At 37.4% G+C, this 27,771-nt stretch overlaps 1 protein-coding gene across 5 annotated transcripts; it reads left to right on the forward strand.

The window, feature by feature from the left end:
* On the forward strand, nucleotides 1-27,771 carry nup214 (nucleoporin 214). Of its 5 annotated transcripts, none has more exons than XM_032569708.1 (36): nucleotides 1-186; nucleotides 1,821-2,016; nucleotides 2,128-2,282; nucleotides 2,535-2,733; nucleotides 2,845-2,915; nucleotides 3,003-3,066; nucleotides 3,470-3,573; nucleotides 3,916-4,022; nucleotides 4,152-4,218; nucleotides 4,633-4,756; nucleotides 7,631-7,789; nucleotides 8,619-9,078; nucleotides 9,182-9,309; nucleotides 9,448-9,536; nucleotides 10,577-10,660; nucleotides 12,023-12,172; nucleotides 12,577-12,735; nucleotides 12,866-12,969; nucleotides 13,059-13,241; nucleotides 14,108-14,196; nucleotides 14,282-14,368; nucleotides 14,540-14,839; nucleotides 15,096-15,257; nucleotides 16,610-16,721; nucleotides 17,088-17,145; nucleotides 18,241-18,310; nucleotides 18,504-18,588; nucleotides 18,685-18,737; nucleotides 18,830-20,368; nucleotides 20,960-21,027; nucleotides 21,129-21,297; nucleotides 21,928-22,086; nucleotides 23,126-23,297; nucleotides 24,422-24,567; nucleotides 25,271-25,304; nucleotides 27,255-27,771. In XM_032569708.1, exons 1-36 carry the CDS (start codon nucleotides 145-147, stop codon nucleotides 27,289-27,291), a joined length of 5,985 nt encoding a protein of 1,994 aa, XP_032425599.1. In that variant the 5' UTR covers nucleotides 1-144; the 3' UTR covers nucleotides 27,292-27,771. The 5 variants fall into 5 exon arrangements, with proteins under 5 accessions (XP_032425599.1, XP_032425601.1, XP_032425602.1 ...); XM_032569710.1 differs by having other exon boundaries at nucleotides 18,833-20,368; XM_032569711.1 differs by having other exon boundaries at nucleotides 17,088-17,139.

The following is a 27,771-nucleotide window of genomic DNA, read 5'->3' on the forward strand; positions in this document are numbered from 1 at the left end:
GATCTTTTCTTCAGGGCAAATTTGCGCGCTGTGTTCACAGCTGTACTAATGCGGCTCACCTAAACTTTATCTCTGCTACGGACGTTCAAGAAATAACCACATACCGTACATTTTCGCAAAAGGCAGTAGCTTCTGATACTGAAAATGGGAGACGACGCAGACAGCCCTCCCGAGAGGGAAATGAAGGTAAAGTCTTGTGTTGACAGATTAGCATGTGGAAGCTACTGCGTCAGTTCATTTTCTATGTTTGTGGCTAGCTTAGCTAGTGAGCGCCTTGGCTAGTTTTAAAATTAGGCTTAGTTTGCCCTGACATTCTAAGTGTATTTACTAAACTACAATATTAACATTAACTTTAATGTGTTTTACATAGTATTAGTTTAAATGCTTCTGAAGTTAAAGTAGACGATAATTTATGTCTAAGTTTTTAGCTAGCTATGTGTGCTGGAACATTAGCAAAAATATTGTTTACTCATGGGATTAATAAATAACTTTGGAAAATAGTTATCCAGTTATATCACATATTTTCAGTGACATCAAAGTCTTGCTACCATTTCCTCCTGCGGAGTCCTGGGATAGTTTTATCTTGTGGTTGTATAACATTATTTAAATGACTACGTTTAAACTTGTGTTTACCTGTTTTCTCGCACTGGTTAATTTTTAGCGCAATATCAAAAACTGAGAATGAAAGCATTCTTTTCTTATTGTTAAATGTTGAGCGGAAATATGTTATTAAGCACGATTTAGCTATTTATTTATATTTTTAAAATGCTAGTGGGGGATCGCCACAACAAATCTGAAAGCGAAACAATATTTCAGTGAACCCGGATTGGAGACTGGAGATAAACAAACGTTTAAAAAATTCCCCACCAAAAACAGTACTTTTAAACTCGATGAAGTTAAAGTGTATACACTAAGTGCATGGAAAGAAAAACCTTAACATAGCTAAATGAACCTGCATATCTTCACAGTGTTGTGGTTGGTAGCACTTGTGTTTTGCACCAAGAAGGTCTTGAGTTAAAATCCTGACCTATGGTCCTTTTCCATTAAATGTGTCTATTCTTCCTGTGCATTCATGGGTTTTTACCCTGGCTTCGCTCCACAGTCCAAACTTATGGCTGTTAGGTTAAATGGCTTCCCTAAATTGTTCGTAGGTTTGAGTGTGTGTGTGTGTACGTGGTTGTTTGTCCGTGTTGCCTTGCGATTTCCTGGTGACCTGTCTTAAGTGTACCCTGTCTATCACCCAATGACCATTGGAGATATTCACGGGCAAACACTGTAAGGATATGAGGGGCAGTTCAATGAACAGTTAATTCCATAAGCATCCGTTTCTGTGGCAGATTGAAGTTGAAAGAAATCTTTTAAGCCTGCCATCATATTTCTGGAAGCAACACTGGTGACTTGAATCTGATTAGAATCTGTGTAGGAAGCTACAGATTTGGGTGATGACATCAAGGCCTTTCAACCTCAAAGATTTGGAGCTCAACGCCTGAGATAAATCTACAGAGCAGCAGAGAATACACACAGAAAGCTGATCAGCAACTCTGATATGGGGTTGATTGCAATAACTCTCCACGGATTATTGAGAAAGATGTAAATAATTTTAGGCATTCCTTTTTTTGTGCAAGTCAAAAAACTTCTCGGTTGGTTGAAAATAACTTTATAATTAAACCAGCGAGGGATCTGACTAAGTTTGGACATAGCTGTGTTGTGGTTACAAAATGATTTGTTTAAAGGTACTAAGTGGAAAGATGTACTGTAGCCGATTCAGTGACATGTTGTTTGACCATGATGTACGTAAACGTTTGTTTTGTTCTTGTTAGGATTTTCAGTTTCGACAGATGAAGAAAGTACAAGTTTTTGAGGCTGTTGAAGATATGCCAAAAGACAGATCCAGTCTACTTACTGTTTCAAACAAATATGGCTTGACATTTGTTGGCCTTGGCCGAACATTCAAAGTGTATCTTACTTTAAATATTCTTGCTGCTGATAAAGCTGATGGGAACTCCTACGAAGTAGGTAAGAACATGTCCAAGGAAGTTTGATTCAACATTTTTGTAATAATATGTTCTGAATATCATGTCGTTGAGGTGCTGAAACTGTGTTGTTGTTTTTTTTACTGTGTTCTAGTCAAAGGTATACCAGCTCTGGTGGAAGTGACTGGGGACATGTCTTTGCACCACTTGGCTCTGAGTTGTGATGAACTCACTTTGTCAGTTTGTGGGACATCCGAGGAAACCGGTTTGTCCATCGCATTTTATGATGTCCGAACCTTCATAAACAAGGTAACTGCTTAAATGTTTGTTGTAAAAATGCTAGCGTTAGTATTTTGTGATTAGCAAAGTAAAAAAAAGAAGAAAGAATGCGTGACGAAACTTTGTGTGATCGCCAAGACTATTTTTTGGAAATATTTAAGCACACGGAAAGCTGTGAGAAAATATCTATTTAAGCTTTTTAGCCTTTTACTTTCAGAATTTCCAGAAAAACTGTGTGAGTCATTCATTTATTTATTGATTTGTCATATTTTCTTTTGTCAGGCCAGACCACAGAAGTCACCATTTGCGTCATTGCAGCCAGCTGTGGCCTCTGATGCTCTGGTTCAGGACCTGAAGTGGAACCCTGCTCAGCCTTCCATCTTGGCTGCCTGCTTGTCGGATGGCAGCATGATGATTCTTGAAGTTATAGACAGTGTCAAGATTCAGGCTCAGCTACCTGCTAACAGTGGTGTCACCTGCCGTAAGTCTAACTTGTATAAAGTTAGAATTAAATATACTTTTAATTCAGTTCATACATCATTTATACCTGTTGTTTGGCTCAGTTGCTGCTTGTTTACTTTACTCTATACAGTTAGCTGGAGTCCAAAAGGAAAGCAGGTTGCTGTGGGAAAAATGAATGCCACCGTCAGCCAGTATACACCAGTAAGTGCATTTTATTTGCAATTATGAGATCAAATTCCTGTTTGTTTTTTTGAGAAGTGAAACTGATTATCTTTTATTGCTCAAAAGGCCCTGGAAGAGAAGAGAGTTATCCCATGTCCACCTTTCTACAATTCTGATGACCCAGTCAAAGGTATAAATAGATTTATTGAAAAGGAAATTGTTTCTGCCCAGGTAGTCGTCTTCATACTGATGAGATATATCAGGGCCCCATTTCAGAAAGCAGGGTCAACAAGCCCTGAGTAAAAGGCAGATACTTTGAATAAACCTACTGGGTTCTGTGATGCTCTGGGTTTCCTGTTCTCTGACATTTTCCTTATGCCAGGTCTCAGCTGAAATGTAGGACACTCTAAGTTTGTTCAACCAAAACACAAAAAACTACAGCAGCAAATACAGTTTTTACTTTATTGCTTTAGCACTGTAAATATTCCATGTTATAAACTGATTCCATTTTATTTGGTCATTTCTGATATTCTGACCATGTACTCATCATGAACTAAAACCTTTTTACTCTTTGTTTCAAATTTTCTGGTCAGCTCTGGATGTGCTGTGGCTTAGAACACCTGTGTTTGCAGTGGCATATGCTTATGCAGACGGGTGTCTTGAGACCCCTCCAGAGCTGGTGCTGATCTCCCTCCCTGTAAGTACCACAAAACCTCTGTTGCTCATTCGATTCATTCAATTAAATCAATTTATAGTCTTCAATATGAAACCACCCATGTTAGAAAAAAAGTGCCAGACTCCAAGGCAAAACTTTGAAGAGCAGGTTATACATATCGAAAATGTCTCGTGTTTCATATAAGTTATTATGAAACTGTTCAAGGATATTGTCTAAATGACAGATGGATGAAAGCCTGTAATATAAACATGATAACTATTAATGTACATTTAAACAAACCACAAATTGGTGTCAGAACACAGTATATTGTCAGGTGTTTTTGTTTATCATTGATAATTTGTAGCATGTATTTAAATTCTCCAGAAAAAGGATGAGAAAGTGGAGCCAAAGTATTTGAACTTCGGTGAGAGTGTTTTTGGCAGCTGTACAGAGCGACAGCATCACTACTTCCTTAGTCACATAGAAGACTGGTAAGTGTCAGCATAATTTTTAAGCCTACAATGAAAAAGTGTCACTTTTTACTTAAATAACTGCCCCTGTAGAATTTCATTGTCATGCTAAATTGATAGTTTTGCTGCATCTTACTGTTGTTTTTAAAGGGATCTTATGTTAGCTGCGTCAGCGGCGTCGATTGAGGTCAGCGTGATTGCAAGACAAGATGACAGGGTATGTAACAAGAACATAAAGAAATCAAACATGTTAAATCTCTTTTGAATTTAGCTTTAGTAACATACAGCTACAGTTTAATCAGTAATACTTTTATAACAAATTTATGTCAGATCATGATTTCTTGGTTAATGACAAGTTGTCATAAGAAAGACATTTTGAATAATGTCAACTTTGTATTAAAAGTGTCATGATTTACCTAATGACACTTTATGACAACAGTCATAAATATTCATGAAGACTTACTCATGTTCATGACAGGTGTTATGTCATGTTTATGACGATGTCATAACAGTCTTATTCCACAGCCCGTCAAATGAAGTGTTACCGGATTTAGCATAACAGCTATAAGTGATGAGTTGCTAGAACTTGCTAATAATGATTTGTACTTTGTTCTGATGTTTGTTGTTGTAGATGTGGGAGGTTTGGCTCCTAGAAGATGCTAGTAGAGCAGAACTTCCAGTGACGGAGACGAATGACGACACCCTGCCTCTTGGCTTAGCTATAGACTACACAAGCCAGCAGGAGATCCAAATCAGTAAGTGCGGTAAACTTTTAGATTAGTCCTTATCTAAACTTTAAAATTTATAGAAATTAAATTGCTTATGTAAAGTAATATATTTAAATGAGATTGAATAATTAAAAGAAAAATACAGTTTTCACAGTACAAATCTGAAATCCTTTAGAAACCTAATTTATTTAACAAGGTAAAAAGGACTTTTCAAGAGACTGGGCCTGTTGGAAAATACCTACAAATCCACAGATTTGCAGAGGAAAGTAAAATGTACAATTAAATTCTAAATATAATTTGAACCTGACGATGCTTGACTTCAGTTGACTTCATGCTAATGTAGTTCATATTAGTATTTCCAGTTTAAACCTAAAAAGAGCATATATTCTGATGTTGTTTATTCCTATAATCACACTTCCTAAAAGTTGTCGTACTGAAGATATCAACTTTTGTTGTTTGATCTTATTTCTTGATTGATTTGAACTGTGTTGAATATGCCTCACCTCCACATCTCTGTGAAGTCAATGTACCGTGGGATTTAGTGGAAAGCAATTAGCATGTGCTAATTAGTACACTAATGCAAACACACATTATTTTCAAACCACTGCTGTTATATTTATTTTCCTTTTGCTGCTAGTATAGTTACTGTTATACATTTCTGTCATGAATAAAACAGCTGCACATTAATATGACTAAATCATTGGAGGAAAGCATCACTAAGGGTGAGGCTGACATTGTTGTTTTTATTTTCCTATTTTAAGCAGATGAAGCACAATGAAGTTGTATTATTAAACTAAATCAAAACACATTCTAGACTGTTTTGTTTACTGCATTGCAGAACGACTGATGTGTCAAATATGCAGTGTTGGATTGTACATTCTCTATTGAGTAGGTTGCAATCTGTAGCATGGAAATGCATTTAGGATAATATTTTTCTGGAATTAGATTAAAAAGGTGGATTAGTGTTGATGACAAAGAAGAAACTCCACAGACAGTGGCTTGCATTTCATCTTTGTCTAGAGGCTGAACAAAGCAACAATAGAGTGGAGAACTTTCTAAACAAGCAGAATCACATCTCACGATGGGTGTTCATCTGCCTTTATCGTCTGGAGGTTGACAGTGTAGGAAAAGCACACAAACAAACAGGAAAAAAATAATCACAGAAACAATGGTGTTTACTAACAGGAAAAAAAAAGGAGAGGTTCTCAGAATCTATTGTTGAGTCGCCCCATTGTCTCGTAGCCTCTCAGATGTGACATGGCCAGATGTCATAATCAAAAAGAAAAGTTTCAAGGTGATAGTTGTGTCTGCCTCCCGCTACGAAGCGACCGTTTGTTTCACAAGTTGATCTGCAAAAGCGCTGCCTGTTACTCTCGTCTTAGAAACTCTGCAAACTATTTCTATTTCATCTCAATTCATCTCTCGTGCAGCAATACATCACCTCTTTGTTTCATCTTCAAAATGTTTTTGCTGAACACGCCTCTATTGATCAGATGAAACCGAAATCCATCAGGCTGCTTTGTGCGCACAGCATCCACTGCAGTGCTCCGTTGCAGCATGTGTAAAGAATAGTGATAAGCTACCGTCTCAGTGCACCGTTTCATCCTCACCGGCCCAGTCTGGCAGACACGCACGTAGAGTTGCTGCTGCTGTCTAGTCACATCTCTACTCGTTCATGTCAAGAAGAACTTCCTCCCTGTTGAGGAAAAGAATTGCAATTTGAGCAACATTATGACATGATTGTAGGCTCATCAAAACTTTGATCTAGAGAGAGGCATTAGGTAGGGCAGAGCAAGAAGGGAGGGGGGGTAACTGCGGAGTTATCTGGGGAGAACAAATGTACTCATTAAAATGGCTCAGACAAGCTATAGGACCAAAACAAACAACAAAGCCCAGACAATCCTAATGCAGAATACTGATGAGGTCTACTGTGTTTGTTTTTGTTGTTTCCATTTCACCCTTTTGCCTCCCAAATAGCTTAAAATGGTCTTTTGTAATCCAAAACGATTACAATGAATTCTTTCAACAATGGTTAAAGTCTTTAGTCTATGTAGCATGCAAAATGCAAGATGGGTTTGAATATCCAAATGCAACTATGTGAAAAATATGAATAAGAGCAGTAAATGTTGTGATCTCCTGAGTTTTACACTCTTTCCTGATATGCCTGTAAGCATTAATATACATTTTGACAGAAACATATTAATATGGGTTACGAATCCTGAATTTTGATCCTTTGATGTTGATTTAGGCTTCATTTTTGACATCTGGGCTGCAGCCAACACCATGCAAGATTTTTGTAAGTGTAGAGAAGTGGGTGTGAGGAGCAGAAAAGGTTTGAAGGTTTGGCAAGAAGATAGATACAGTGGGCTGTGTTTTACACAATCAAGCATCTTAAGTTTTTTTCTTTTTAAGCATGGCTGTTGAGCGCCTTTTTAAGCTAAACACTGGGCGGAAGGAGCCAAGGTCGTGAGATGAGTGTGCTGCTAACATATAAGCAAATGTTCTCATGAATTTTACACTTAAGGTGACAAAGAGCAGTTTGTCTTCATTGCTCACAGCAAGAAAAACAGCTTTCCCTTTCGCTTGTAAATGTGATTAGTGTAAAGCACAAATAATTTCTCTTGTGAATCCATATAAATGTCCATCTTTGATTAGATCTTTAATTTATTGAAGCTACAGAGTGTTCCCTTGCCAAAGAGCTGTAAAGATTCCCCCTGACTCCTTGATTAGTGAAATGATGCTAAATACAGTAGAGTTGATGAGACGGAGTGGACTCTCTACATCTGAGACCGAAAGTGTTGCTTAAGAAACGTTTGATTATTTTTGTTATATTAAAAAAAAATTTTTGTGGTGATACGTTTTGTAGAACAAACCTTAATATCATTCTCTATCTTCCCAAAGCTGACGAGAAGACTTTGCCTCCAGCTCCCACAATGCTAATGCTGTCCACAGAGGGAGTACTCTGCCCATTCGCTCTTCTCAACCTGAATCCTGGGGTTAAGCAGCTAGTCTCACCATTTACTGCCCTCACCTTGGAAGGAGAGAGGCAGCCAAAGCCAGGTAAGACTTTTTGGAAACTGAACCGTTTTGTGTTTGGATTCGTTATTTCTCCCATCTCTCATGATAAGATAATCTCTCTCTCTCTTTTTTTTTTATTCCCCAATTGACCATATGATGTTTGAAATAGGTGTTACTGAAACATTTTTCAAGCTGTTCTTTTAAGTTGTTTCAATGATGACGACCTTTAATCAAATCAAAATAATTGATCTCGTATAGACAGATGTTTACTGGAGCCTTAACACATTTTTTTTTACAGTAGACATAGTAAACATTGCTTTAAATTGTCACTCTTCACATTCTCTTGAATTAGTTTCTTTCCATTAAGGGTTTTAGTTCTTCCACAGATTTAAACATTAACAATCATAGATTTAAACATTATTATATAAGCACTACATAAATAAACTGAGTTGAATTGAAAATTTTGGAAAAGTTTTTGCAATAAAATTAGTTAAACTATGACCTGCAGCAACATATAGCTACACTGTTTGGATTGCTTAATTGATTGATTAATTGATGGCCTCAGCCTGTTGTTCAGTCCATGAATGATGTCTGTATTAGGGCCAATAATATTGTTGGATTCAGTTGATCCAACAATACTCTAAACTCCACGGATTTTGTCATATCTTCTATTAAATGCATCCAATTGTATTTAACATTACTTTTTTTTTTGTTAAACAGAAATTGTACAACTGTAAATGAAAGTTTGTGTCTCGGGTCAATTATTATCAAATTGAATCTAAAAGTTCTCATTTACATATGGCTATAATTCAGCTTGTGATGAGATGCACTACAAGTGTTTTTTTGTTGTTGTTTGTTTTTCTATGCACAGTTTCCTTGGCAGCCCAACCAGCCAAAACCGCTGCCTCGGCTGGATCTGCTCCAGCAGCATTCCCAAACATTGCTCTTGCATCCGTCTCTTCTGCTTCGTCTGCTCCTGCTTCGTCTGCTCCTGCTGCATCTTCCTTGGCTGTCCCGTTCAATTTTGTTCCTACAGCTCCAGTGTCATCCTCTTCATCAGAATTTACTTTTTCAGTTCCAACCACTCATGCCACCACCACCCTCCCTCCTGCTTTCTCCCTTGGGGGATCTGGACCTTTTAGCTCAGTATCCTCGAGCTTCTCTTTTGCTTCCAAACCTCCTTCTGAAACTCCCTCTGCTGCTTCAGCATTTTCGTTCAGCACCCCTTCCATGAAACCAGCAGCAGCAACTCCTCCTCCAGCTCCAGTGTCGACCCCTCAGAGCCTTCCTGCTGCCTCCCTTCCTTCTGTCAAATTAAATCTAAATGACAGGTACTTAACTCTTTTTTTGTTTTACTACTCCTTTTACTGAAGCTTTCTTTTTACATTTCGGCATGAATATGGAGATGCAAAAGTTAGTCTTTTCTTCCTTTAGATTTACATCAGGGGAGACCCCAGCACCAGCTTTCTCCTTTAATTCCACACTTCCCAAGGCTGCTGTTTCCTCTTCCAGTACAGCTAGCACCCTTTCAATCCCAGCCACGAAGCCTCCAGTTGTATTGAGTAAGGAGATGTTTGCAAACACGACTTTTTTGTTTTGATTTTTTTTTTTTTTAAGAAAAAATTAAATAAAAGCTTAAATTTAAACTACAATATTCCTAGCATGGGTTGTTGTTTTTAATCTATTAATTGTTTTGTCAGCCCCAGTGCGTCCAGTTCAGACAGGCACACCTCCCTCAGCTGTCCAGAAACCGGCTCCTACTACACAAGGGCGTACCCAACCTCCACAGGTACTTGTTTTTGTTGTAAAGCTCAGGCTTTATAGAGCTTGACTTTTTGCTTTGCCCAAAATTATGTCATGTCTCTTTGACTGATTATTTAATAAAAATAATTATCGAAAGAAATCTACAAAATGTAGAGACCTCTTTTGCAAGATTTGAACAACCTAAAGTATTTTGTCACTGTTGAAGCATATAAACAGTCCTTCAGAACCGTCGTATTTGCTCAAGTTTTGAAGGGATCAGTTGTTTTGTAAGTGATATGGTCTGCAAAAGCACCAGAGCCCGTACTCTCGAAGATTCTCGCAGAATTATACTTTTTGCCGACGAGTCCTGGCTTAAGAGTGATTCAGTCAGCTGCTGAGAGTGACTCAGAAATTCCTCTCAGTGAGGAGGTGTAGTTGACCCCCGTTGTTAGGCGTGACACCGTCTTCTAGTTAACTGCCAACCTTTCATGTAGTCTGTTTTTGCAGTCGTTACCTATTTGCCATGTTGTAAAAGCAGAAGCAAGTTTGGCAGTTTCTTTTTTTACCTTGTTGCTGTAGAATTGCTGGCTAATTTTATTACCATTTGGTGTCCAGTTTATTTTTCCACTTTGTACAGCTCAGTATAAACATACACAACAATTCTGTGTTTGGGGGTTTTAAACCAGATATCGGAGCACCTGTGCAAAAACACTAATATGCTTAGATACAGATGTTTTGCAAAAAACATTCTATTAAAGTACACAACTGGTTTGAAATTGCATCTTTTCAAAGGAATAAAGGACAAAGCTGAGTAGTAACACAGTATATAATCCCTTTTATCAATCTAGATGTGATCAGTGAAGCGATTTTTAGTAAAGATTAATTAATCAGCAAACAGAAAATTCAGTTGTTACAAAACCTTGATTTTAGTGGTTGCCACCAGCGACAAAATAATGTCACAAAGGCAAGAAAAGTGAAGCTATAATGGGTTTTGTCAAATTGTTTCTTTTTTTACTTAAACTGCAGGATTTTCTAAAGCTTTGGACAGGCTTTAAATAATCATTTCTTGATATTATCATTATTCAGGCAACAGTTAGCATGAAGACTCTGGAGAAGCAGCTGCAGCAGAAGAAAGAATCTGATCCCATTATGACTGGTATTTTGGAGGAGGTAAGATGCATCCTCCTGCTAATGCTGACATGTTCGAGGGTTCACTTTTTTATTGGTGACATTATTGATGCCCAAACAATTGAAGCTACTATTCAAACCTGGTCTGATTTCTTTTTTTTTTTTTTCCAACTATTATTATTATTGGCTGGAACATTATGTTGAGCTAATCTCTTACTTGAAAAATAACAGTGGGTTACCTCTCACTTTTTAATAATGACTAGACTAAGTAGATTCCTCTTGTAATTGCCTGTTATTATTTCAGTGAACAATCACAAGATGCTGATAAAACTTTCAAAAATATGACCCATGCAGAATTATGAGTGGCCTTCCACTCAAAACACTGATTATTATGTTAACTACTGTATGTTAGACAGAAAACATTGCGAGCCTCGTATTAAATCCCCAATTGTAATTATTTCAAAATAAAATACACAATAATGCGCGAAGAGACAAAAGGCACAGTCTGAATTATTTCAGCTGTGGACTATTGGAGCATTTTGGAAGTGAACAAGAACCATAATATGAGCAGTTTTTGCAATTAAAATGAAACAAAAATAATTTTAAAAACTGCTGTTTTTGAACTAATGGAGAAATGTCTCAAATTTGAGTTTGCTAACTTTTTTCAGGTACAGCCCCAGTCAAAAATTGGGATCATCTACTGTAGTTGACCGACCTTACCATGTCAATGTTCAACTCTTATTGTGATACGGACAATGCTTTGATGCAAAGTCCATGACATGAAATGAACAAGGACAGATGGACTCTATCAGTTCTGTTAAAATCAGTGGTCAAATATCCAGCAACGATTATGTCAGAAGCTTCTTGAGGTCTATAGCAAGTGGGTGTTTTTTTTTTTTTTTGCTCACTACTAAACATCATTTCAGCAAACATTAGTGGGGGGTGGATATGCATATTTAGGGCTATGTGTGTAATTTTTAAATTGTGTGAATAGAAAAAAAATGCAATAAATTGCAACTTCTGCACCCTCTTTTAAAGTTTGTTGAAGCTGTTTGTTGCATTTTTAAAAATTAAAATAAAAGTAACATTTATGACAAAGATGAGAGTAGGAAACATTCTATTGAGATTATAAATCACTGAGAACAGTTCCAAATGTGAGTTAAAATCAAATAAGAAAGTTGGTAATAAACTTAAAATGTTTTTTCTTTCATTTTTGTGCTTTAAGTCTTTTAGGTTAGTCAGTTATCAGCTTGTAAAGGAGTCTATACTCAAACGTTTTTGGAAAATCTGTAAATGTTTCATAACATCGCTGTATTATATAAATACATGTTCTAGATCTATAATATAATTGGTAAAACTGCTCTAATACACAGTAGCAATGAAATGTTTTTGGCTTGTCATCAGATTGCACACTTCCAGAAGGAGTTAGACGACCTGAAATCGCGCAGCATGAAAGCTGACTTTAAGGTTGGTACTAACGACGGGATGAAGGATCTGAGAAAAGAATCTGAAGACCTTCACATCTTCACCCTGGAAATAAAGGAAACCACTGAGGTAACACTGTGTTTAATAAAAATGATTGCTCAAAAACAACTTGAGTCGATCTAAAGCCACAAGATCTAGCACAAATTTATTACTCACACAAAAAATGATAGTGGTTATAGTTATTTTTAAAGTTTCCTTTTGAAGAAAATATGTTAAGTGAATGTTTTGTTTTGCATTTTTTAACATTGAAAGAATTTAGTAAAACATTGTATGTACTATTCATCAAAGCATACTGTAACGCTTATTATTAATTGCAAAATCAGATGCTGCCTGCACTCTGGCAGCTCCACAGCAACTAAAAGATCCCTTTTTGTGTTCCATTTTCGTAACCTTAATTTGCAAAAAGACTAAGTGAAGACCATGAAAAATAATTGAAGTTGACATCAATCATTTTCTTTCTTCTGATTTCAAAGTCTCTCCATGGGGACATTGGGACGCTGAAGACCACTTTAATTGAAGGCTTTGCTGGGGCAGAGGAAGCCAAAACGCAGAGCGAGTTGAGCAAAGACAAAAATTACAGACAGCTGCTGTACAAAAAGTCTCTAGATCCACGCAGTGAAGAACAGCTCAAGGTGAGATGTGCAGTAAAATATTAATTAATGCCACAGTTGTAGTATTACTAAGTATTTATGAGTCATGTAAAAAAAATTACCTGCCTGTTCCCCTCCAAAAAATGTGGTGGATTTGTTTTTTCTAACTCAGGAAATTCGCAGACTTTACCAGTATGTCACATCTGCTGTGGAAGACGTTAATGACGTCTTAGACGTGGAATGGGAAAAACACCTGGAGAAGAAGAAGAAGCAGAAGTGAGTCTAAAGCCTAACAGATGATCCCACCAGCATTTTAAAATCTCTGAATACTTAGAATATTGTGTTTGCTTATTGTTTCTTTACAGACACATGGTTGTTCCTGGACGGGAGGGTCTGTTCACTACACTGTCCAACAACATCTACATCATCAACCAGCAAAAGAACCGACTGGACCAGCTGGTTCAGGAGCTCACATCACTGCGCCTTTACAGTAAAAATGCTGCTCCTTCCATTAGCCAGAACATTGCAACTGGATCTACAGCTGCTGGGTAAATAAAAGGATTGGGCAGAGAATTACGCTTGTATTTAGGATGTATAATCTGCAACATTTTATTGGTTCCATAGTTACATTTTTACAACTAATATAAAGAATTGGAATACTTTCCAAAACCATACGAGTATCAAAAAAAAGATAATTAAGAATATAAAATGCTTTTATTTCCAGACTGCAATCACTATCAGGGTTTCCTAAAATATTACATTTTCTTTCAAATTGGCTCTTAACTTTAATGGTATAGCTATTTTGGAAGTCCATATACTTATCAAGTTGTATGGACAGACTTTACTATTTTAATAAACAAAATTGTTTGAAATCAACTTAGAACAAAAAGTCATTGCTTCAATTGTGCACTTTTTATGTTGTTTCTAAATTTCAGGTGAAACTTCTCTGATTCCAAGTCAGAGGTCATTCTCAAATTTGGACCCCAAAATATATTACTTTTCTACAAAGATTTTAGTTTCCATACAGTTAAGAACAGCAATGTTTATTACTCCAGCAGATTTAAATGTAAAAATGTAATTCAACCAAGAAATTTGTTTCTGATAGAAAATGAAACCAGTTTTTTTTCTAAAGATAAGAAAAACCCTTTAAGAGTTTCAATTTTTGTTATGAAGAAGTGAGATATCCAAAAACTTTTAGCACTCAGCATTCAATTAACAAAATGTCAATGTTCACAAACTTGACTTTATTACTGTTGTAAAGTTGTTTTTAAAGGCAGATTTAAAAAAAAAAAATGTGCGTGTGTTAACGGGGCAGTATTTAGTCCACCCCGCTACCAGAGACATATTGTGGTGCTTTCGGTCTTCGACTAAAAGTAATTCTAGCTTAATTATGTTTTTTTCTCTGTTTTCATAGTTTTGAAAATGAACTTGAGAGTTTAAAGGATGCATTCCTGAAAGCCAGGCTGGATGTTACTCCACCTAAAGTCAAAGCCAGATCTTCAGGTATTTCCCAGTTTTTTGTTTTTTTATATATATAAAGTCATGAACAATATTTGAATATTTTAAAACACTGGCATGTTTTTATCAGCAGTCAAGATATCACCAATTAAACAGTCCCAACTTCGCAATTTCCTCTCAAAGGGACAGATGCCTCCTGTACGCTCAACTGCACCAGGTACTTTCATTTTAGATAGTTGCATGCAATTTTAAAATCTTTGCTTTCATTTATGTTAAAGTCTGAACAAACACCCAGATGTGTATGAGAATGAATAACTTTCAAACAGAGTGAAAAAAGTTACTGCAAAGTAATTGTTTGGTTTTTTTTACTTTTTATTCCCCATTGTAGCCAACTTGTCTCGTTCAGCGTTCCTTTCCCCAAAATACTATGAGGACCTGGATGATGCAAGCTCAACGTCCTCTCTGTCCCAGTCCTTGGAGCCTCACCCGTCTCACTTGGACCAGGAAGAGGAAGAACTACAACCACTACAGCCCCCAGCTGTGACAGCGTTATCCACCCCCCGCCATCCCACTGTTGTAAGGACCCCGTCTATCCAACCAGGCTTTGGAGGCATTCAGTCCACCCCGCTACCAAAGATTCACTCAGCACCATCTTTGGGTTTTGGACTGAGCCCTATTCCCAGTCCTGGTAATTATATACTGCCTGCTTATTATCGAGTTCAAATTGCTAAAATAATAAACCGGATTCTTTTAGAGTTTTCCATCTTTCATCTTTCCATCAGCATTTACTATTTTATTAAAATAGTAAAGTCTGTCCATACAACTTGATAAGTATATGGACTTCCAAAATAGCTAAACCATCTTTCATCTTTCCATCTTTCGTAAGGCTGTCACTTTTAGCAGTAAAATTACTTACCATCATATGTGCTGCTTTTATGTTTTAGTTCCAACCAATAAAATCAATCTCAGTGGGGCTGACAGCACTGCTCTTGCCACAAAGACGGTAAAACATGGCGCTCCGCCAACAGAGAGAACTGTCCCCATGTCTGCCCAGCAGGCTGCAGCCAATGCAGCCATGCGCAGACAAATGGCCAATCAGAAACCAGGTAGGTGGAACTTCTTAAATTGATGTCTTACCATCTTTAATCCAACGCATTTTTTCTAATGAGACCAACGATTCTTTGCAGTTCTCCTTATTAGATTTAATTTCGTTTTGCATTTAAATTTATTTTGCTTCACTCTAAAATAATAGGTCTTTTGGGATTTCTTTCTCTCTAAATGGAACAACTCTTCCTGTGTTTTAAGTTTTTGCTTTCTCCTCTTGGACACACTGCTTGCACATCTCAGGGAAAGGAAAATTAATAGCCAATAGGCAGGTAGATGCGATATAGACATCAATGATTTTGTGGTTGTACTCCATAGCATCTCTTTCACTTAAATACTGGCTACCTGGCTGCAGTGTATCAAATTTTTTTATATTTTGCTTAGTTTGCATCAGGTTTTTGGATGATACCCAAGTCCTAAATCATGACTTGGGTATCATCTTGGGTCATTTTTTTAAAATTACATGTTTGAAGAATATAGTTTTTTATGACACCCAGTTATTGAGCATGCATCCAGTATATTTTAGTACAGCAATATTGACCACTTAAAACAAGTACAAGTACTTAAAACAATACTAAAGTTTGAGGAATTTCTTGTTTGAATGTGGTGTAAATATCGAGCTCCATTTAATCTCTTAAATACCTTTGTGTTGACGTCATTACAATAGTTTAATGAAAATGACATCATTTGAAAAATACTATAATTAAATTATAGTATTTAGTCAGCTTAATTATAATGGTTATATAATTCCCGTAGAACATGATAATATACTTTTTTGAGTTTCTTGAAGAAAATGCAGCAATTCAGTGTGCAACCATTTTGACAAGGGCCAGAACAACTTTATTGGTAATTAATGTTGTTTGAGTGACTCATATTGGTAAATAATCCATTTAGTCTGTTTTTCAGTATCTGCCAGCATTATTAGTCTTATCTGTTTTGAGGGTGGACATTTCAGGCCTAAGAGATGATCAGGAAGTGTTTTAAAGCAGCAGAAACACCATTAATGTAGAAGCTATTAAGATACAAGCTGAGAATTTTACTTAGATTTGTTTGAATTCTATTCAAAATTAATCCTTATTTACTCTGAACATTGAATATGTTCCAGTAGATCTATGAAATATGTAATAAATAGGAAATCTGTTCTACATCATGTTGCAATGCCTTTTTTTAATCACTAGAGGGAGACAATGGCTTGAAGACAAAACACTCTAAATTGAACCACTTTGAGTTCCAGACAATAACATCTGACAATGTTATTCCTCCAACAACTTAATTCATCATAGAAACATTTTTGATACTTTAAACACCTTATAGACATTCATCCTGTACAATGCTGATGTTTTCTGTCTTCCAGCTCCTGTTAGCAGTTCCTTGACAGAGTCCACCTTAAAGACCGTTCCTCAGGTGGTCAATGTTCAGGAGCTCAAAGAAAAAGGGCTGCCTGTTCAGGTTTCTTCCATCATCAGGTAGACACTTCTAATAATTTAGACCACATTTACTTCTGGTGTCAGCTTCATGAATTTAAACAAGATAATTATTGGCAATCTAAATCAAGAAAATTGTAAAATCTTGGATTTATGTTAAACAATTATCACTTTAAGTGGACTGACGGCATTAACGGCAACGTTTACAGCATTGCATAGCAACTGATATTACAGTTTTCAGTTTTTTATGACTTTAAAAATGACTGATATTTTATTTTTGTTGTGACTTTGACAAAACAAAAATATGGAGAATGACTGTTTTGTTATTAAAATGATTATTTCACTTAAAATAACCCAGTAACATTTTGGTTTATACATTAACTCCCCTCTTCTGTTTTTCTTTCCCAGCTCTTCGGTGCCGGATCTCACAAATCAGGCTTTTGCCAACCAAGTCAAGCGAGTGAGTGTGAGCAACTTTTTTTTCACCCACATGACACCTGGTTTTTTTTCCCCCCTAATAAAATATCTCATAATAGTCACTCAACAAAATGTTTAAATGTAACTACTTTTCTGAAACATAAAGTAGTTGGTTTGAAAATACTATAGCAATACCCAAACTCATAGCCAAAAATAAGTAACTTCTGTATATATTTCTTTTTAGCTTTCAGGAGTGTTACTTTAGTGAAAAAATATTTCTTGTTTAATATATCTGAATATGTGTCCTTGTACCTCTATACTGCATTAGATGTGCAAAAATCCTCTGATTGCTCACAGTTTTTCAACTGGGGACAATTTTAACTGCATAGGTGAGAAATGTCTCGGGTTTCTCTCGTATTGAGGCTACAAATTGCTGTTGGTTGACACAGCGGACCCTCCCACAAAAGCTGTTCTTGTACATTTCCAAAATAACCAAAACAAGAACGACTCAAGCACATACATACTATTTTTATTCCCCTCCATCTGCCTTAACCCTTTCATGCATAGTGGTCACTACAGTGGACAGCTATCTAAAAGCCATTTTCTTGTGCTTCCTGTGGATTTTTATGTTATAAATGCACACAGACCACTGAAGTGGACACTAATGCATCATAAAATATACCATCAACTACTGGCCATCAGCTGCAAATGCAAGAAATTATTTTTGTTAAATACAATATGGCCGACAGACAAAAAAGCATGAGAACCGACCCGGTCCCTCCTTCTACTGTAGACGACTCTTGCAAGTAAAAAAAATATTGTGACATCAGATAACCCCTAAGGAACAATACAACTGATGTATTTTTCAAATAACAACTTTGTATTTGGACAAAATTACAATTGATCACATAAAAATAAAAAATAAAAAAAAAATTATTTTTACAAAAAAATGTTCCTACCTTTTTTATGCCTTAAGAAAAGAATTTTAAAAAATGGAAAAAAAATTCTGACACAAAGGATCATAATTCATGCATCAGAGGGTTAAGATGAAATTTAGTGAATAAGATGTAAAAGTAGAAGTGTTCAAAGTTGCCTTTATTTGTTAATTACATGTTTTCATTATAAATTCATTGTATCTCGGCAGACTACCACCCCAGGGATTCAGAAGATTTCAAATGAAAGTACATACGGTCTACAGCCGGGCTTTGTTTTTGGTAAGTATCGATTAGTTATTCTGTTTGAGGATGTACAGCACAGCTTGAAAGTTTAATCTCATTACCTGTCGAAAATGATCATATCAGTCCAAACATTTAATCGTTATATGTCCGCTCCTGCTCGTGATCTTTTTGGCTTTTTGTTATCTGACTTTGGTAGCTTTTTACTAACTTGGTTAACTTTTTCCTGAAGGTCAGTCGTCCAAAACAGATGTTTCTGATGTTCCTACTAGTTCTGTGGAGCCAAACATCAGCAAACCATTTTCCTTTACACCAGGGTAAGTTAACTCCAGTTATGGAAAAAAAGCAGCCTGAGATTATCTATTACTGTCTTTGTTGAATAGGTTTACATCACAACTTTGTTGCTTTTGTAGATCAGCAGGGTTCCCTTTCCCTTCTGTTTCACAAGGAGCTGGAATGACACAGGGTAAAGCCCTTTCAGTGACTTGGTATCAATATTGTTAAATAATCGTTCGACATGTCCACATAGTTTCAGTTGTTTCTCCTTTTATTTCCCAGCAGTTAAAGATGTCAGTAAATTCTCCTTTGGTGGAAATGGCAAGATGGCATTTGGTCAGACTGCAGAAGAGCCGTTCTCTCTAACCCCAAAGTCTATGGCCTCTGGTATTGGCACTGGAACTCCCACGCTGCCCTTAAGCACATCAGGTGAAGCAGCCAAACACAGCTCCCTCTCCACAGCCTTCAGGACGGAGCCACAACCACCGAAGACCTCTGGAGGAGAAACTCTTGGCTGTTTTTCTGGACTACGCGTTGGGCCAGGAGAAGAAATCAAGGATACTGTAACAAAGCCAGCTGCTGCATTTACCTTTGGGGAACCTGGACTTGGCAGTGGCAAGGGAGTACAATCATTCAGCTTTGCGTCAGGTTTCCAAAAGCCAGCTGAAGATTCTGGAACTACAGATTTGTCTAAAGGCGCTTCATCAAGCAGTTTGTTCAAGCCTCCTGAAACAAACTCCAAGCCAACTTTCTCTCTTCCCCCGTCTAGCGCCACACCTTCAACCTTGCCTACGTCTTTTAGTAGCCTTCTTGCAGGTTCTTCAGAGGAGCCAAAAGCTCCCCCACAGCTCTCAGAACCTACACCACCCCCTGAAAAAGAACCAAGCACCACTGAACCAGCTGGGGAAAACGCCAGTCAGTCTGTGGCCCCAGAACCTGCAGTGGATTCCTCATCTACTGCAACATCTACACCTGCACTTCCTGCGCTGACAACTGCCACTATCCAAGACCTTCCTTCTGCCAATGTTGCACCAGCTGAAGTAACTCCTCCAGCACCATCCATTGTGCCTTTCTCAACAGAAGCCACCCCAGACCCCTCGTTCACTTTTTCTGTTTCCACTTCGGCTGCCCCCACCATGGCGCCCGTCTCCCAGGGAGCCCCGCCATCATTCCAGGTTCCCATTTCCGAAAAACCAGGTTCCATTTTTACACAGCCTACTCCTGCGCCAGCTGCTACTCCTGTCCCTGCTCCTGCTCCTGTTCCAGCTCCTGCGACGACAGACAGCAGCTCTATTGGGGCCACACCAGTTATCAACACAGCTGCTCCTGCAGCCACAACTACTACCCCTACAACCGTTACCCCTGCACCAACCACCACTGCCAACACTGTTTTTGGGCAACAAGTTGTACCTCCGGCTTCCTCTGCCCCCTCAGCAACAGGATTTGGCTCGACTGGGTTTAGTGCTTCACCTGGGGCAGGTTTTAACAAATCCGTGTTTGGGCAGAGTGGCTTCGGCCAACCTGCTAGCAGCGCCGGATCATCTAGCGGTTTTTCTTTTACCCAGTCGGCATTTGGACCAAGCTCTAGCAGTGCAACAACTGGGGGAACGAGTCTTTTTGGGGCTTCAACTGCTGGCGGTGCAAGTTCGTTCTCCTTCGGCAGTGGAAGCACCAACACGGCCAGCAGCACCGGGTCAGGGATGTTCGGACAAAGCACAACTCCTGCGTTTGGTCAGAGCTCTGGGTTTGGGCAGCCATCAGGCTTTGGCAGTAACACCACCACATCCTCATCTTCAGGATTCAGTTTTGGTCAACCCTCAGGTGAGTCTGAGCAGTAACCAATGTATTTAAATACTATATTGTTTGTCACCACAGTTTGTATATAACTCTAATAACTATGTCCTAGAACACATTCAATGATCTTTCCATTTATAACTCACTGGGCTTTAATTTTAGAACAGTTACCCAGAAACCATCTTGTTATTCAGAACCATAAAAAAAAAGTTCTTAGAGCTACATGGCTAAAAGAAGTAATATGACACTGTTGTGTCTTCCGTTGTTGAAGTTAACATCATCTGACACCTTATGAATAAAGATATGTGCCCAAGAGCGATAAGCAGCTGGATGATGTGTGATAAATGTCAACTTATTTGACCAGCCTGCTCATTTGGTGAGAATTGATGGTATTAAATGGCAGAATCTTACAAGTGGATGCTTTTTTTAATATTATTGTTATTAATAGCCAATCTTATTGTGTTGCACACAGTTCTCTTCTCAAATATTCTCATTCTATGATGTTTGTTTTCAAGTATCTGCCAGAATTTAGAAAACCTTTTATACCTCTCTTTTATAAACTCATTCATTATATTTTATGAAATCATTTATCGTTGAAATAATATGTTTTTGTCTCAGGATTTGGTTCGTCTGCTGCCAACCCCGTATTTGGCCAACAGTCTGCAACTGGAAGTGTATTTGGACAAGTATGATTCACTAACTAGAGCTAATTTTAAAATCTTTTTTTGAAAAGTAGAACATATAAAAAAAAATTGCAATCTTCCTGCTTTGTTGATTCCTTCTGCAGTCGTCATCAGGGAACAGTTTGTTTGGTTCAACTTCAGCCAATGCAGCAGGTTCATCTTCTGGAGGATTCTTCAGCGGCCTCGGGGGCAAACCGAGTGAGGATGCCGCCAACAAGAACCCATTCGGCGCCACTGGTTCAACTGGAGGGTTTGGGCAGCCCGCTCAGTCTGGTATGTTGGTTATTTTTTCTTTAAAAAAAAAAAAAATAAGAGTACGCATTCACTATAAATGTAAACAAAAAACATTTCATTAGTAGCTTATTTTATATTTACTTTTAAATGTCTGTACATTGAGAACAAAGTGGATCCAAAGCAAATTATCTATTTGTGTGCACAAATTTAGACAATCTGATTCTGATTGAACTAATCTTGTATTAAACCTGTCACGAAAACACATTTTGCTGTCCGAGGAGTTACTGCAATGTATGATAATATTGTCGTTCTGAGACCATTTTCAACTAATGTATTGCTAATGGCATAATAATGCAAGTTTGCCCTCTCAAAGACTAATAAACCTTCATTTTGTTCAGAACACTCCAAACTGCAACTGGAAGATATTTTAAATATAAAACACAAGCAAGTACTATAAATGAATTGGAAATAAATCACACACATAACCAAAGCAATAAATACAATGAATTATTATGTCTCTGTATTAGTAATTCCACTTCAGAAAATATTTATCTTCAGAATGTCAAATCATTGAGCTCGTTTTAATTTATCATGCAATAAAGTGATTGCATGATGGGCAGGCTTGCGACAGGTTTACTTGTGACCTTTGTTTTCCCATTTCCTCTCTAGGCTCCAACAATCTCTTTGGGAATAGTGGTGCAAAGGCCTTTGGGTTCGGCCAGACCTCCTCTGCCTTTGGAGACCAGAAACCCAGTGGGACTTTCAGCACTGGTGGAGGGAGTGTCGCTTCACAGGGGTTTGGCTCTTTTTCGTCACCAACAAAACCTGGTAGGTTGTAATAAAATGCTAATCATACCACAACATCAGAGATCTTATACAGTCTTGAAAAGTCTAGGAACTGTGGAAATTTACTTTACCATTTTTCAGGTCTGCATAGGTATGGAAATAGAAAATTAGGTGTGGGGAAAAAAAGATTTGGTTCTCCATATTGTTAAATTGACATGATTCATCTTTGCTTTACAACATCACAAGCTGATTTTAACAAATTTTCTATTCACATTTTGCTTCTGCACGTACTGAAAACATACTAATTCAGAAATGATAAAAAAGCTTTTTTTTTTCTTTTTTTAAACTAATTTCTCTAAACTTTTAGATGAGGTTGAATTAGACATGCGGTTCTTAAACTGTCTAATCTGCTGGACAGAGCAGTAACAGCATTTTTATTTTGTTTTATCAAAAGAGATTTCACTTGGGAAGGAGATCTTTATTACCATAAAATTGAATATAATCTTATTCCAAACCAGTATCTGGGATATAAAATTTAAACTGAGTTTCATCCTAGCATAATTTTTGTCATTTTTCTTCTAATTAGCTGTTGCTGGGATCCCAGCTATCGGCTCCACTGGGATACTGGTATAGCTCAGCACATTAATGTCCTACCTCTGGCCTTTGTAAGGGGAATGTAATCTTGTTACATTAGCTCAATCAATTATTTACTGGGGCATGTTGCTGGCCTGGCTGTAATTTCAGCACTGCGCTTCTCCCCTGCTGCTCAGAAGCATCGAATTAGGTGTGAATTATTTGTCCTGTCTGTAAGTTATCACAGTGCTCTGTTTTAAGTTGGTAAAAAATACTACAAATAAATGACACAGCACTCATAAGTTTAATTTACAAGCATTTGTTTTAGATGCATTCAAGAAAAATACTTTCACATTTTTTTGTGTGTAAATTGAAACCTTTTTACCTATAAAGAGTTTGTCTTACACTACTTTTTTAAATTTAATCAATGTCCAAGTATAGCGTTTTTGTTTTCTATTTTTCCTGCTGTGCACAGTTGCAAAGCTTACTTGCGTTTTCCTTCATGCAGGGGGCTTTGGCAGTCCTCCAGTGTTTGGGAGTCCCCCGTCTTTTGGTGGTTCCCCAGCATTTGGTAATACAGCATCATTTGGCACAAGCCCCTCCTTCAGCAATGCAATGAATCCCTCAGCTGGTAAAGTGTTTGGAGAGGGAACGGCTGCTGCAAACATGGGAGGATTTGGGTAAGAATTTTGATTAGCATCTAAGTTCGTCTCCATACCAGGAGAAAAAAAAAAGACAAAATATTTTACATAAATTGTATTATCAATTGCACAACGACAGACTTTTGCTGAGAGTAGCTATTTGATGCGTCAGATACAATCCTTGGTTTTGGGTCATTTTATTACTGCAGTTTCAAACAGTTTGAAAACGTCAGTATGAACAGACTGTTTGTGCTGAGCTGAAAGAGCAACGGCAGCAGAGTTCAGCCTGCAGCCCAAGCCAGCATTTTTGAAAGTCTGAACATCTTTGTGTGTTCAGTTCAAACACACAAACCATACACGCAAATATTCAAATTATAGCGGTACAATAAACGAAGAAAGAAAATACAGTGGTCTAGAAAAGCACTTACCTGGTCAAATCACATGCATCTTCAAATTCAAAGTAATCACCTGACCCATTAAGACTTCAGTTGGCAGAAATTGAATTATTCAGTTTTTACTGTATATTATACTCTGAAATGTGTGGGGTGACTTTGTATTTAGCCTTTCTGGATCAGTGATTTGTCGAATTACCTATGCTTTTCGATTTCTATTCTTACAGAAAATGCAATTAAAATTTAACAGGAAATGGAATATATAATTTTGTCACCTGTCTTGACTTTTCAAATCTAATGATGCTGTCAGCGTTGAGCTCTTGTGTTGTCCTTCCTGATTGTGTGTTTTGATAGTGGTTGGGTTGGTTGGCTCTGGGCCTAAAACTATGGATCTCTGCTCAGGAGTAGATTATTCCCCTCAGATAATCCCACTTTGGGGTCATGCTGCCTGCAGATTAAACAGGCCTGCTCTCTCTACTACTTCCACTGGGATGCTTATACTCTGTTTTCCCTCTCAGGAATCGGTGGGTTTGGTTTCTGTAGGACAGATTAAAGACGAACAGATCGTGTTCTCTCATTTCAAAATTCTCGCACGTTATTCTACTTCTTCCGCCTTTCAGACATGTTTCCTTGGAATTTTACAAGCAAGCATGGGAATTATGGTTTTCTGCTTGTCTACATAAATTACTGATTCAAATGGTGGCTTATATGTGCTAGTGCCAATTTGTTTTAACCTTGATGTATTGCTATAACACTATCTTTGTGTTTCAGGTTCTCTTCAGCTCCCAGTGCCCCTTCGTTTGGTGCTCTGGCCAGTCAGACTCCTCCTTCGTTCGGGACCTTGGCCCAGCAGGGCTCCACATTTGGAAGTCAGCCCAGCAGCTTCTCAGGCTTTGGACAGCAGCCACAGACTGGAGGTGAGGCATTTATTTCACTTGACTTTGTTTTGTTTTTCTTTGTTCTTGTTGTAGTTGTTTCCGCTCACCATTTTTAAATTCCAGGAACAAATTTTACAGTTTTAGTTGTTTAACAGTGTCTCAGGTGTTTTGTTAATTATCTTAAATTTTACAGTCATTCATTAATAGTGTTGTATTAATTCCTTTTAAAATAAATTTGTATTTTTCAAAGCGAAATAAAGAATCAGAATAATTGGCCCATGCAGGATTGCTACACAGTCTGGAAAAAGCATGGACTTAGATTTTAAGTATTTTCCAGGTCAGAAGAAAATGGAGCATGTAGAACATTTCTGCTTCCAGACATTATAACTTATTCTGCTGTCTAAAAGTCACATTTATCCATCCCTCTAGGCAATCTGTCTATCATCAGTTCATTCATCCATCATTCTGGCAGTCTCTCAATCTATCTGTCTTCCATGCATTTAAATACAATCTGTCCAGTTTTCCATCAATTTGTCTGTACGTCCATCTATTCATCCATTCATCCAACCATCCATCCATCAATCTGCCCATCTGTCCTTTCATCCCCCCATCACCCATCCGCCTGTCCATTTATCAGCCCATCTATCCGTTACGCTCTCCCATCTGCAGACAACTCACACCCATGATTGAGTTTATCTGCATGTTGCTATAGCTCTAAATCTCTCTCCTCTTTATTTCCTAGGATTCCCAGTAAACACGTTTGGGTCTCCAAGCCAGTAAGTGTGGTCAATGTGTTTGAAGTGACATTTTCTGTGAGCGCTGACGAGCGAACAGAGCCACATATCTGTGTGTTTGCTGTGCGTTGCGCCTGTGGGGTTTTGAAGCTCACATCCTTTCTTCCACAACACTGCTCTCGGTTAAACCTTTCTGATTTACTACCTCCTGATCCAGCCTAATTTGGTTCCTTCCCCCACCTCATCCCTTCTCTTCCCTCCATTCATCCGAATTTAGAAGTGGTCTCTGTTATTTGATTGAACTTCTAGAGAACGTTTTCTGTTTGACCACTGAATATGAATGAAGCCAAATTAATAAAACATTGGCTCATATTAAAGATGCTGGAGTGCTGGGCATATTAAATGCGTATTGAAGTCTGTGGAGGCTTGGCTCATCAGTTCTGCTGCCTTTAGTCATTAGTTTTCCTGTTTTTATGCTAGTGCATCTCCTACCTTTCTAGTCCTCTTTTCTTCATTTCTGCCGCCTTATGTTGCCGTGTGTCACATGGCAACCAGTGTTGCCCCGGGGTCTCTTCCAGCAATTGCACACTAAAGTGCACAGAACTGTGTGGACTCATCCTAGCTTATTGGACACATTCACATTCTGATATTCTGATTTTATAATTACTCTTTTTTTTTTTTTATGTATTTATTTGTGTATGTGTCACAGACTTAAGCCGACTATCTTAACTGAGAATTGAGAAAAAGAGGAAAACTGTTTAGGCTGAATGTAGCTAATATTAATTGGCTGTTCTCAATGGAATCTTGATTCACTACGTCACTGTTTTCTGTTTAACCAAAATAGCTCTTGTAACACTGGAAGTAACATCTTGGTAGTTTATGAGATAAGAAATCACTCTTTTAGATTTATGTATTCAGTTTATTAGGGGAGGCCTGGACATCTTACAGCCTCCGGTTCACATCCAGCTCTTTAGAGGTCCCTAACCGGTCAGTTGGTGGTCAGTCAGAAAATTGAAATTCAGCAAGCATGAAGTGTTAATTCTGCACAGTAATTTTGATTTGCTGCTTTTCTTAACAAAAAAATAAAAATTAAATCTTAAAGGTGACTATTGTAAACCTCTGAGCAGCCACATCAGCACCCGCTTGTGTTTTCCCATAATAAAAAACAGATTAACAACTTTTTTTTTAAGTTAGTCAAGTTGTCAGTTCGAGCCATAAGCTTGTGCATGTTTTAATATAGCAAACTTCATAGCAAAGGACTGTTTTAATGCAAAGTTTTGTGTTTCCAGTTTTCATGAATACAGACTTTGCATGCCATTGGATATTCAGCCTTTTTGCTAAGGTCTCAGTGCAGTAACTGCTGATACAGATGCTAAAGGTCACAGAGTTTTGGAATATAATATAATAATTTATTATCTGTTGGTCAAATTTCCTAATACCTTACAGTCCCTTCCTCAGTTTTGTACTGACGTAAAAAGCTAAAGTGGTTCTAATCAACTAATAGCACTTTATTTATTACTGGGCTAAACACACAGAGATGTAGAAGAATTTGCTGCTTTATTCTTGCTTAACAATTGTTTTTCCAGCCTATATTCATTTGCAGTAGGATAATATAAAGTTCTACTTATCAATATGATATGTCATTTTATTGTCATATGATGACTACTGTCTGAGAATTAGTTACCCACCCAGATTACAGGAGTTGGATGTTTTTTATTGATTTAAAAAACAAGATTTTCAGTTTGTAGATTAAAGACAATAGGTTATGGTTGAGTAATGAAATTAAACATTAATATATCAATGCATCAATTCTGCTGAAAGAATTGAAGTTTCTCTTAACGTGCGCTGTTTAATGCAATAACATTAATAACTGTAATAACAAAAATATTACAGAAAATAAAAAGTTGTAACAGTTTCTTTGTATTTATTACTATTGTCTGTTCAGACTTTTTAAATTCTTTATAATAATTTTTCTTGTATTGTTTTCTTTAGGTCAAGTTCCCAAACTTTTTCTAGCTGGCGAAGCTAGTGTTCATGATATCTTCAAGAGAAACTGACCAATGCTCAGTTCTGTCTGCAATCAAGCTTTTGGAACCACACAATGCGGGGAAAAAGGGAAACTAACTTTGTTAAAGGAGCAAATAAAGTGAAGCAAATCATGCATTTCCTCAGATCACAATAAAATCTCTAACTTATAGAGTACCGTTGTTTATCTACATGTTCTACATTTCAGCACAATACATACTTTGTGAGCTCAGTTTGTCCTTTACCTGCAACCGTTTGTACGAGCAGAAGAAATTATATACTTCATGTTCGTCAGAGGATATTTCTTCTAATCAAAATATTGTGGCAAGTTTTAAGATATTTTGTACTCAAAAATAAAAATGCAGCGGTACAAAAGCATTCAGGTGAATATGTCAAATTTTAGTCATAATGTTGATGTATTTTAAGAGTCAGCCCACAACACTTTGTGAAACCATTGATGGGTCTGTTTAAATTAGAAAAAAAA

The sequence above is a fragment of the Xiphophorus hellerii genome, chromosome 8 (genome assembly GCF_003331165.1).
Source record: "Xiphophorus hellerii strain 12219 chromosome 8, Xiphophorus_hellerii-4.1, whole genome shotgun sequence".
In the NCBI taxonomy this organism is placed as follows: Eukaryota; Metazoa; Chordata; class Actinopteri; order Cyprinodontiformes; family Poeciliidae; genus Xiphophorus; species Xiphophorus hellerii.